Source organism: Entelurus aequoreus, linkage group LG16, assembly GCF_033978785.1.
Source record: "Entelurus aequoreus isolate RoL-2023_Sb linkage group LG16, RoL_Eaeq_v1.1, whole genome shotgun sequence".
Lineage (NCBI taxonomy): Eukaryota > Metazoa > Chordata > Actinopteri > Syngnathiformes > Syngnathidae > Entelurus > Entelurus aequoreus.
The window spans coordinates 19,170,671-19,183,490 of record NC_084746.1 but is presented as its reverse complement, the minus strand read 5'-3'; the positions used below and the strand labels follow the sequence as shown (position 1 = coordinate 19,183,490).

The 12,820-nt window shown below is 43.4% G+C and overlaps 1 protein-coding gene across 1 annotated transcript; it reads right to left on the bottom strand.

Moving 5' to 3' along the window:
- Positions 1-786: 786 nt before the first annotated feature.
- On the bottom strand, positions 787-6,388 carry grk7a (G protein-coupled receptor kinase 7a). The gene is made up of 4 exons (XM_062022317.1): positions 5,620-6,388; positions 4,301-4,756; positions 2,360-2,640; positions 787-2,279 (listed from the first exon to the last, which is right to left on the bottom strand). Exons 1-4 carry the CDS (start codon positions 6,214-6,216, stop codon positions 1,937-1,939), a joined length of 1,677 nt encoding a protein of 558 aa, XP_061878301.1. The 5' UTR covers positions 6,217-6,388; the 3' UTR covers positions 787-1,936.
- Between the last annotated feature and the right edge of the window lie 6,432 nt (positions 6,389-12,820).

The window sequence follows — 12,820 nt, the reverse complement described above, 5'->3', positions numbered from 1 at the left end:
TGCCAATTTGCGCCTACGGCCCCTCCGACCACCACCTGTCATTCATTCAACATTCATTCACCGGTGTGAGTGGCACCGGGGGCAAGGGTGAAGTGTCCTGCCCAAGGACACAACGGCATGGTAAGAGGCGGGGAGCGAACCTGCAACCCTCAGGTTTCTGACACGGGCGCTCTACCCACTACGCCATGCCGCCCCCATATGGCAATATCGCGAAATGATCAAGTATGACACATAGAATAGATCTAGGGCTGTAACGGTGCTAATTGTCTAAATGTATTCACACAATCGCGTAAATGATGGTACTTATGAAAACGCAGTTACAGCCATCCATCAAGCACTCTGTTGCTCATGCAGTTCTGTCCTTCCGAGGGATAATCTCTGTGGGTTTAAGTGTCTCCTAAGCTCTTACTTTCTTTGAGTCGGGCCAATCAAGCGCTCACAAAGACACAACTATTTCATGAGGTCAGTTTTGTCCTTGCTTACATTCATTCCAATGGCACCGTAATATACTTTGACGTACATATTCAGTGCCTTTACAGTCCAACATTGGCTTCTTTCTGCACCGACCAACCTTCTGGTACTTGCCTCGAGATGCTTTAGAACCTTAAGGGATTTGAGTCTGATTTAAGCAAAGAATGTGAAAGGATAACAGTTGTTATCCCTTTAACAGCTAAGAGTTGAACTAGCCTGGCTGTATAGTCAGCAATCCTTCAACCCACATGATCATGTTTTACTCTGCAGTTCTCTACAGGACTGTGGTCTCTACTGACAGACAGAAAAGACACATTTTAAAAGACATGCATTTCCCTTTATTCAAAGGATTCAAGGAAATTCCATCAGTACATCTGCTACTTCTATGTAGCATGTTAAGCCACCTTTAATCATCTTTTTCACAGTAACTGTAAAAACTCTCCCTAAAGAAAAAAATAGGACGTGTACAATTTTACTCCCCCGTCACATGAGAATTTAGTAGCATCAAATACAAAAAGTAATGTTTCTCTGTTTTGTTTTTTAAATTAATATGGTCCAAACCTGCAAATCCTAGCAATTTCCCAGTTGCAACACTACAACATTAACTTCAAATAGTGCTCATTCTTTTTGTACAACCTACTAATAAATCCTCATTATACAACAAAACGTGCAGATGTTTTCTCAGCATCTGGTTTTGGTTAGTCACATTCTGCTTGTAAGGTGTGGGCGGGGCAAACAGAACATTCCAATACCCCTTCAGAAACCTCCTCAACCGTTAGGAATGAATAGTCCATACATAGCTATTAGTTGATATGCCTCATAGCACCAACATTAGGTCTTCTTCGACTAAACCTTCTGTTTTAAACTCTCTATACACATATTCTTTATGTACAATATGTACACTTGTTGAATGAATATAAAGCTGAGGTCAGACAATGAGGTTAAGGATAAACTCGACTACAACTACCTGCCACACATATAGTGAAAAAGCACTTTTCATGGTGTGTAACCTTATGATGGCATCGTCAAATCAGCCAGAGAAGTGATTCATATGTCTCTAGTCGATGCACCTGACACTTCCTCCACTATCTATCCATCCATCCATCCATCCATTTTCTACCGCTTGTCCCTTTCGGAGTCGCGGGGGGTGCTGGAGCCTATCTCAGCTGCATTACTAACTACTAATTGTAACTAGAGTAATTGTGGCACAAAAGCCTTCGACTAACTCTATAGAGCTCTGATGAAATGACAACACAGAGCTGACATTCCTGGTCAACATGTATGAAAGTTGACACAATTAAAGATATTAACGAAAGAATTGGTGCAGCACAAACACCATTTGATCCTCCTTCTTTTGCCCCAGGACCAGGGGAGCTCAGCCTTAGATCGTATGCCGCATCATACTTGAAGTGTCCACCATCTTTTCGAACGTTGTGACTGACAAAAAGTTATATGACAAGTCCTCTCACAGCAATATACACGTGCCGGATTTCGCCTCGCCATCTAAATCACCCCCGCCTCCTTCTTTCCGGTTGGGATCGTTGAGCTCATCGAACAGTCCTGTTTCGATCATCTCCTGCTGCCAGGGTATGGGCACGGCACCTGTGCTAAACTCCTTGAAGAATTTGTCATCCTTGGTGTCAAATTCAATGCCTTTGATTTCGGAGAACTCTGCAATGTCTCCCGTGTCCTTGGCATAGACGACGTTGGGCTTGGGCACCCACGGAGGATCCACCAGCCCGGCCTCTAGACGTGGGAAGTTGATGCTCTTGAACCACGGGTGCAACCTGGGATCCTCCATGTTATTCCTAAAGAAAACACATTTCGGATTAGGGTTGCCAAACATCCATCACACCAGACTGGAATAAAGAAGGGAACGACGTCTTACTTCATCCCCAGACGCTCCTCGATTTTCTTCTTGAGGAAAAGCTGGATGATGTCCTTCGTGCTGGCATCAAAACACTTGTGCTCCCACTTGGGTTCCTCGCTGACAATACGACGCTGCACCTCCTCCTTCTCCACCTTCTCCTTTTTGCTGTCGGGGCCTTTAAAAGGCGTGTAGCCGGCCACCATCTCGTAGATGCTGCAACCCAGCGCCCACCAGTCCACAGATGTCCTGTATGGAGTTTTGTTCAAGAGCTCTGGAGCCATGTACGCTCCTGTGCCAGCCTGAGGAAGGGAGGTAGGGTAATAAATAAGGAAGTCTCAGTCACAAGATTGACTTTCCAGCCAGGAGATATGGACTTTGGAAATCTCAATAAGTAACTTTCACCTTTACCTTAGTTACTTTCTGCTAACACCTGTGCCAACACTAACAGCTCCTCTCCTCCCCTCTCCCTGCATGACCTGACCTGCAGTCTCGGACCTGGAGCTTAATCCTAATGCTAATCCTACTACCTGTCAAGAGTCATGTGTGTCTACACACTGACAGAGTTATTCTACCGCTTGCATAAAGACTGCACCTTTCTGGACATTGTAACCGTGAGCAGGGACACGTAACACCACAATACATTTATCAGTTACCTTCCCGATGTGCCCGACATGATATATATTTCTGACATATAATAACCCATCAGCGTTCCTGTTCTGTTACCCTGTACGTTTTTTTAATCTTGAACAGGTTTGTGCCGAAAATTACATTTCGTTGTACTTCTGCAATGACAATAAAGAGCTTCTTCTTCTTCTTCAACAACAACATTACCTCCCTGCTTGGCACTCAGTATCATGGGTTGGAATTGGGGGTTAAATCACCAAAAATGATTCCCGGGCTCAGCCACCGCTACTGCCCACTGCTCCCCTCACCTCCCAGGGGGTGATCAAGGGTAATGGGTCAAATGCAGAGAATAATTTTGCCACACCTAGTGTGTGTGTGACAAACATTGGTACTTTAACTTTAACTTTAACAATAAGTCCTGGATGGGTTTTTCTGTGCATATGATGTGAGGTCTGCTTATAATAAGAAACACTTTACAGTCAACAGAAGCTATAAATAATAAAGCAGCACAAAAGATAGTTTTAGGATCAACCTGGGAAGCAACCCAGTCACAGTACAAAGTCACGTTGCTTGCAAATTTCTACTATTATTTTTCTGACAATCTGATCAGGGACAGACTTGTATAATGCCCCCTAAGAGGATTAGGGGACCAAAGCCAGCCTTGCCATAGGAGGTTAGTACAGTCACTTTAGCTGGCTGAGGAGCATCACAGTACTGGATAATGAGATTACTGAGACCTTCGTAGAGCTGCAGGGCTTACTCCTTGCTACAGCAAGTAAGACCTAAAGATACTCTGTTTGGTCCTCATATGTTTGGTTAGAAGACATGGCCATGGAAAAGTTGTTTTGAGTTATCATACATTAATGACAAACAAAAGTGCAGCATATTTGGTGGTAGTTGGTGGTAAGTAAACTGAAGCAAAGTGTCTTGTGCTTAGTATCAGTTGTCTTTAAAAAGGTCCTGGACCTCCAAGATAGCATCCACGCACAATGGTGACCCAAAATGCCTGTCTATAATCTCACTGCAAAAGGATAGCATGTTTACATAACAGACAGACACTCATAGCACAGATCTTTAAGTATTCCGGTAATCCCTGTCCGGATTTAAGGCGAAAAGCCCACCAAGACTGAGAGCCTGTCCAAGAACTCGGGGTCAGTTTTGGTGATGACAGCCTTCGTTATCTGCTGATAACTGAGCACTGACAGGAAGGGATATGCAGTGTCACCAAGCAACCAGTACTTTGCTGTCTCAAGACTGGACTTGTGTCAGGGTGCAAGCCCGTTGAGCAAACAAAAGTCGATGTTTAAGGCAAAACCTTTGAGTGGATCTACTCACCATCTGGGTGACGGTCTTGTCTGGGACCAGCTCTATGGCCAGACCCAAATCTGAAAGTCGACACTGGCCTTGGCTGTCCAGCAACACGTTCTCAGGCTTCATGTCCCGATAAACGATATCCATCTCATGCAGGTGCAGAATCCCTGTGGTGATTTGGGCCGTGTAGTGAACAATGCGCTTCATCTCAATGCCCTTGTCCACGCCTTTGCCGTCATAGCCTATGTTGTAGATGTGGTACTTAAGGTCTCCACCGTTCATCAGGGTCATGACAAGGCACAGGTGGGTCTTGCTGTCATAAGCGTAAGCCAAATTGACCAGAAACAGACTGTTGACCTTCTCCAGGATTTTTTTCTCCAAAAGGGCCATCTTCTCTCCGCCCTTCTTCTTCAGACGCTTTTTACACAATTTCTTGCAGGCATACATCTGGCCTGTGTTTTTCACCTGAACGGCGCATACCTGCAAAAAACAAGGTTGGAAGATACCGATTGGATGCGAAGACAACAACTGCACTAATAAATAAGTGTAAAGCTAAAAATGTTTTCGGCTTAATGTCTGTGACAAATAGTCTCACAACGGACATTCTGGTATTGAACAAGTTTGCAGTTAAAGGCAAGAATGCTTGAAGTCAAGGAGTCAACTATGTGAACTTCACAGGAGCAGTTTTCACCACTTTTTAGATGTATTTATTGTCTTTTACTTTTCGAACAAACCTTTCTTTGTATCTGTCAACCTGTTGACCTTCACTCGTGGATGTACGCTCGGGCGTACTGCCAAGAGCCTGACTGAGCCTGTTACTGAACCGAAAAGGGGGTTCCTCCAGGCTCATTTCTTGAGCCAATGTCATTTATGAGCATCGCTTTAAAGTTGGATCTGATTTTAAATTTGGAGCATCATGAATACTGGGGGGCGAAGTCATGATCTTGTATCTTTTACGTCATCACAATAAAACAGGGAAGCCATCTTTAAATGGGTAAAAGAAGAGCCTCATTTCACACAGAACTTAATATCTGCGTTAAAAACAACTTGATTTTGAACTTTTTGGTTTATGCTGGCATTTATCTGGATAAAAAACATGAAACTATGTTATTACAATTTGTAAAGGGTTTACTTTTTGATCCGTTATCATATATTCTGCAAATTATGTTTCTAAAATAAAACTTATGTGCAAACATTTTTAATACGTTTTTAATATTTTATGACGTGATGATCATTTTTAGTTACAATCACGGAGGTTAAAATTATGTTTCTTTAGCTTATTAATTATTTCATTATTATTCTATTTTGGTGTTATTTTTGTACCTTAAGGAGCGTATTCTTACCTCTCCAAAGCCACCCTTTCCCAAGGTTCTGAACTCATAGAAGTACTTGTCGCTGATGGGCTGCTTCTCATACTCCTTCCACTGGAGAAATTTATCAAAGAACGGACTGGCCTGGTAATCTGTGAAGGGTTTGTTTTTCAGATATTCTCTCACACCTTCTTGGACTTTGCCTTTCATCACCTCACTGAAGTTGGCATCTGTCACAGACTTGCATTTGTCAGAGGCCTCCCCAGTGAGAAAGGCCAAGAAGTTCTTGGAGTCCGCCTTGCAATACTTGTTCATGATGTTCTGACGCGACTTGTCTTTTACTGCACCTTCCGACAGATCCCAGTCATAAAGCTCATCCAAGAATTCTGCAGCAAGCTTGAACTGGGCATTACTTGCCAGGAATTGCCGAAAAAACTTTTTGCCAACAGGTTGCCTTTCACAGACTGACGTAAAGTCCTTGTCCAAGGAGGCTCGGACAACATCGCATTGCTCCGGCTTGGGTAGAGACAAGCTGCGACGGCGCTTTTTCATTTCCTTGTCATCACCACCCTGGGCTTTGAGGTAGGCCGTGTTGGCCACCAGGTTATCCAGTCCACCCATGTCACACATCTTGGCAGCTGTATGTGCTCAGTCCCCCTCCTTATGTGACTGGGTTCTTCAGCAGCTCCCTGGGAAAGCCTTCTTGCAACGGGTGCAGTGTGTCTGAAGCCGTCAGGGTGCAGGACTCCCTAAAGCCGGTACACAAATGAGCACCTGCAAACCTAAGACACACTGACACACCCAGTAATTACTCATTTAGATTTAAATACCAGGCAGGGATTTTGGCTTAAGTATCTTTGTGTGGTCTATTCGAGGATGCAGTGCACGGAAAAGGAATCGTAAGCGGGCTCTGTCTTAAGAAGCTTTGTGGCCCTCTATATTTGTTCACGTTAAACAGCAGTCACTAGCAGTGCTCCTGTGTACTGTCGACTGTGCAACTCCAAATGAGTGGCAATCGACAAGCCAATGCAGCTGAAAACCTAATTAAAAGTTGTGTTTTTCTTGAGCACATACATTTCAAAAGTGTGCTAAGAACTATGTCAGGGGGTGCGGGGGTTGAGTGCTTGCATGAAGAAACCTTGACTGTGCTTAGCAAGAAGAGTAGCATCTTTCCCATGATTAGTTAAAAAAAAATTACCCAAAGCAGGATTTATACCAGGCCTGGGTAATTGTTTTGACTCAGGGGCCACATTGAGAGAAAGAAATGTGTCTGGGGGCCAATTATATATACATATTTGTGTGTATGTACACTACCGTTCAAAAGTTTGGGGTCACCCAAACAATTTTGTGGAATAGCCTTCATTTCTAAGAACAAGAATAGACTGTCGAGTTTCAGATGAAAGTTCTCTTTTTCTGGCCATTTTGAGCATTTAATTGACCCCACAAATGTGATGCTCCAGAAACTCAATCTGCTCAAAGGAAGGTCAGTTTTGTAGCTTCTGTAACGAGCTAAACTGTTTTCAGATGTGTGAACAAGATTGCACAAGGGTTTTTTAATCATCAATTAGCCTTCTGAGCCAATGAGCAAACACATTGTACCATTAGAACACTGGAGTGATAGTTGCTGGAAATGGGCCTCTATACACCTATGTAGATATTGCACCAAAAACCAGACATTTTCAGCTAGAATAGTCATTTACCACATTAGCAATGTATAGAGTGTATTTCTTTAAAGTTAAGACTAGTTTAAAGTTATCTTCATTGAAAAATACAGTGCTTTTCCTTCAAAAATAAGGACATTTCAATGTGACCCCAAACTTTTGAACGGTAGTGTATGTATGTGTATATATATATACATATATACACACATACACGCACACACACACACACACACAGAGACATATACTGTATATATATATATATATATATATATATATATATATATATATATATATATATATATATATATATATATATATATATATATATATATATATATATATATATATATATATATATACATATATATACATATAAATAAGTATATCTATATACACTACCGTTCAAAAGTTTGGGGTCACATTGAAATGTCCTTATTTTTGAAGGAAAAGTACTGTACTTTTCAATGAAGATAACTTTAAACGCTCAAAATGGCCAGAAAAAGAGAACTTTCATCTGAAACTCGACAGTCTATTCTTTTTCTTAGAAATGAAGGCTATTCCACAAAATTGTTTGGGTGACCCCAAACTTTTGAACGGTAGTGTACATACACACAAATATGTATATATAATTGGCCCCCAGACACATAGTGTATATAGATATACTTATTTATATGTATATATATGTATATATATACATATATATATATATATATATATATATATATATATATATATATATATATATATATATAATATATATACAAACATATATATATATACATATATACATACATATACTGTATATACATACATATATATACATATATATATATATATACATACATATATATACATATATATACATATATATATACACATATATATATATACATATATATATATATATACATATATACATATATACTGTATATATATATATATATATATCCCATAGAGGGGGGGGGGGGTTACCCACATATGCGGTCCTCTCCAAGGTTTCTCATAGTCATTCACATTGACGTCCCACTGAGGTGAGTTTTCCTTGCCCGTATGTGGGCTCTGTACCGAGGATGTCGTTGTGGCTTGTACAGCCCTTTGAGACACTTGTGATTTAGGGCTATATAAATAAACATTGATTGATTGATTGATATATATATACTGTATATACATATATATATATACATATACATATATATATATATACTGTATATCAGTGGCGTGCGGTGAGGTTCATGTCAGGTGAGGCACTGACTTCATCACAGTCAGATTTACAAACTTATGAACCCTAAAGAGTATCTTATTCACCATTTAATTGGCAGCAGTTAACGGGTTATGTTTAAAAGCTCATACCAGCATTCTTCCCTGCTTGGCACTCAGCATCAAGGGTTGGAATTGGGGGTTAAATCACCAAAAATTATTCCCAGGCACGGCGCTGCTCCTGCCCACTGCTCCCCTCACCTCCCAGGGGGTGAACAAGGGGATGGGTCAAATGCAGAGAACAAATTTCACCACACCTAGTGTGTGTGTGACAATCATTGGTACTTTAACTTAACTTTAACGTTACACTTACAAACTGTAGCACACAAAAAAGCACTTTGATAAAAAAAAAAACGTTATTATGGTCTTACCTTTACTTATAAGTGCGGGAACAGTGGTGTTCGTGTTGGAAGAGTTGTAAATGAATGAAATATGAAATCCTTGCTGCAGTCTGCAGGTGTACCTAATGTTGTGTCCCTGCGGTCGTTCGCGGCTCCTCCAGCGCGAGCATTGTTGTTTTTGCACTTTTTGGGTTCTTGTTAAGTGACTTTTTTTGGGTGGATTCGGTCTTCACGTGGAGGGTTTGGGTGTGGGCTTTGGTTGGTGTGGCCGCGGCGCTCCCATCGGGCGGTGCATTATGCGGCGGAGGTGCTTGGCACCAGGAGGCGGGGTTATGAGACGAGCCTCTCACAGTGCGTCTTCGCAGCAGTTTTATGATCGCTCAGCACAAGAAATACGTCACACACATACAGTTGTTGACAAAATACACTGTACATTATATACCTCAGCTAACTAAACTATGGAAATGTATAATATAATTCATATAGCAATACGGTCTCACTGCACAGCAGGCCAGCAGTTAGCCGAGTCATTGCGCACAATCCATGTTGAGGCACAACGCAGTGACGTGCCTCAACTGGCTGCTGATCACCGCACCGTCTCTTCTCAGTATTTGAACGGCAAATGTGAAAATAAAAATAAAAATAATCTAAAACTGGTGAAGTTAAATGGAATATAACTTTAGTATAATCACTGGATACATATAACAATTTAATTATTTTTTTTTTCTTTTTACTTTTTTTTTCTTTCCGTGATGGCAGGTGAGGCCGTGCCTACCCTGTCTCTAGTGACTGCACGCCACTGCTGTATATACATATGTATATACATATATATCTATATATATATATATATATATATATATATATATATATATATATATATATATATATATATATATATATATATATATATATATATATATATATATATATATATATATATATATATATATATATATATATATATATATATATATATATATACATACATGCTTACGCACCAAACAGCAGTTCAGAGTACCCACCCTTTTTGGATACACTCGAGGGAGTACTGGAAAGTGCTCCCCCGGGTGATTCCCTTGTCCTACTGGGGGACTTCAACGCAGTGAAACCTGGAGAGGCGTGATTGGGAAGAATGGCCGTCCGGATCTGAATCCGAGTGGTGTTTTGTTATTGGACTTTTGTGCTCGTCACAGATTGTCCATAACAAACACCATGTTCAAACATAAGGGTGTCCATATGTGCACTTGGCACCAGGACACCCTAGGCCGCAGTTCCATGATCGACTTTGTAGTTGTGTCATCGGATTTGCGGCCTCATGTTTTGGACACTCTGGTGAAGAGAGGGGCAAAGCTTTCTACCGATCACAACCTGGTGGCGAGTTGGCTGCGATGATGGGGGAGCATGCCGGACAGACCTGGCAGGCCCAAATGCAGTGTGAGAGTCTGCTGGGAATGTCTGGCAGAGTCTCCTGTCAGAGAGAGTTTCAATTCCCACCTCTGGAAGAACTTTGAACATGTCAAGAGGGAGGTGCTGGACATTAAGTCCGAGTGGACCATGCTCCGCACCTCTATTGTCGAGGCGGCTGTTTGGAACTGTGGCGGCTGTTTGGAGCTGTGGCCGAGCTGTGGCCGAGCTGTGGTCTGTCGTGGCGGTAATCCTAAAACCCCTTGGTGGACACCAGCGGTGAGGGATGCAGTCAAGCTGAAGAAAGAGTCCTATCGAGTTCTTTTGACTCATTGGACTGCGGAAGCAGCGGACAGGTACCGACATGCCAAGCGGTGTGCGCTTTAGCGGTCGCGGAGGCAAAAACACGGACATACGAGGAGTTCGGGGAAGCCATGGAAAACGACTTCCGGACGGCTTCGAAGCGATTCCGGACCACTATTCGCCGCCTCAGGAAGGGGAAGCAGTGCACTGTCAACACCGTGTAAGGTGAGGATGGTGTTCTGCTGACCTCGACTGCGTATGTTATGGATCGGTGGAGGGAATACTTCAAAGAACTCCTCAATCCCACCAACACGTCTTCCTATGAGGAAGCAATGCCTGGGGAATCTGTGGTGGGCTCTCCTATGTCTGGGGCTGAGGTTGCCGAGGTAGTTAAAAAGCTCCTCGGTGGCAAGGCCCCGGGGGTGGATGAGATCCGCAAGGCACTGGATGCTGTTGGCCTGTCTTGGTTGACAAGACTTTGCAGCATCGCGTGGACATCGGGGGCGGTACCTCTGGATTGGCAGACCGGGGTGGTGGTTCCTCTCTTTAAGAAGGGGAACTGGAGGGTGTGTTCCAACTATCGTGGGATCACACTCCTCAGCCTTCTCGGTAAGGTCTATTCAGGTGTACTGGAGAGGAGGCTACGCTGGATAGTCGAACCTCGGATTCAGGAGGAACAGTGTGGTTTTCGTCCTTGTCGTGGAACTGTGGACCAGCTCTATACTCTCGGCAGGGTCCTTGAGGGTGCTGAGAGTGTACTTGGAGAAGGCATTCGACAGTCCTGTGGGGAGTGCTCAGAGAGTATGGGGTATCGGACTGTCTGATTGTGGCCGTCCGCTCCCTGTACGATCAGTGTCAGAGCTTGGTCCGCATTGCCGGCAGTAAGTCGGACACGTTTCCAGTGAGGGTTGGACTCCGCCAAGGCTGCTCTATGTCACCAATTCTGTTCATAACTTTTATGGACAGAATTTCTAGGCACAGTCATGGCGTTGAGGGATCTGGTTTGGTGGCTGCAGGATTAGGTCTCTGCTTTTTGCAGATGATGTGGTCCTGATGGCTTCATCTGGCCAGGATCTTCAGCTCTCACTGGATCGGTTCGCAGCCAAGTGTGAAGCGACTGGGATGAGAATCAGCACCTCCAAGTCCGAGTCCATGGTTCTCGCCCGGAAAAGGGTGGAGCGCCATCTGGGTTGGGGAAGAGACCCTGCCCCAAGTGGAAGAGTTAAAGTACCCTGGAGTCTTGTTCAGGAGTGAGAGCAGAGTGGATCGTGAGATCGACAGGCGGATCGGTGTGGCGTCTTCAGTAATGCGGACGCTGTATCGGCCCGTTGTGGTGAAGAAGGAGCTGAGCCAGAAGGCAAAGCTCTCAATTTACGTTCTACGTTCCCATCCTCACCTATGGTCAGGAGCTTTGGGTTATGACTGAAAGGACAAGATCACGGGTACAAGCGGCCGAAATTATTTTCCTCCGCCGGGTGGCGGGGCTGTCCCTTAGAGATAGGGTGAGAAGCTCCGCCATCCGGGGGAGCTCAAAGTAAAGCCGCTGCTCCTCCACATCGAGAGGAGCCAGATGAGGTGGTTCGGGTATCTTGGTTAGGATGCCACCCGAACGCCTCCCTAGGGAGGTGTTTAGGGCACGTCCGACCGGTAGGAGGCCACGGGGAAGACCCAGGACACTTTGGGTAGACTATGTCTCCCGGCTGGCCTGGGAACGCCTCGGGATCCCCCGGGAAGAGCTGGACAAAGTGGCTGGGGAGAGCAAAGTCTGGGCTTCCCTGCTTAGGCTGCTGCCCCCGCGACCCGACCTCAGATAAGCGGAAGAAGATGGATGGATGGATGGACATATACAAACCCCGTTTCCATATGAGTTGGGAAATTTTGTTACATGTAAATATAAACGGAATACAATGATTTGCAAATCCTTTTCAACCCATATTCAATTGAATGCACTACGAAGACAAGATATTTGATGTTCAAACTCATAAACTTTTTTTTTTTTGCAAATAATAATTAACTTAGAATTTCATGGCTGCAACACATGCCAACGTAGTTGGGAAAGGGCATGTTTACCAGTGTGTTACATCACCTTTTCTTTTAACAACACTCAATAAACGATTGGGAACTGAGGAAACTAATTGTTGAAGCTTTGAAAGTGGAATTGTTTCCAATTCTTGTTTTATGTAGAGCTTCAGTCGTTCAACATTCCGGGGTCTCCGCTGTCGTATTTTACGCTTTATAATGCGCCACACATTTTCGATGGGAGAAAGG

Coding starts and splice junctions, on each gene's coding strand:
- grk7a (XM_062022317.1), bottom strand. CDS start 6,216: ATGTGTGACATGGGTGGACTGGATAACCTGGTGGCCAACACGGCCTAC. Junction 4,757..5,619: donor GAAAGGGTGGCTTTGGAGAG/GTAAGAATACGC, acceptor TGTTTTTTGCAG/GTATGCGCCGTTCAGGTGAA. Junction 2,641..4,300: donor ACAAGACCGTCACCCAGATG/GTGAGTAGATCC, acceptor TCCCTTCCTCAG/GCTGGCACAGGAGCGTACAT.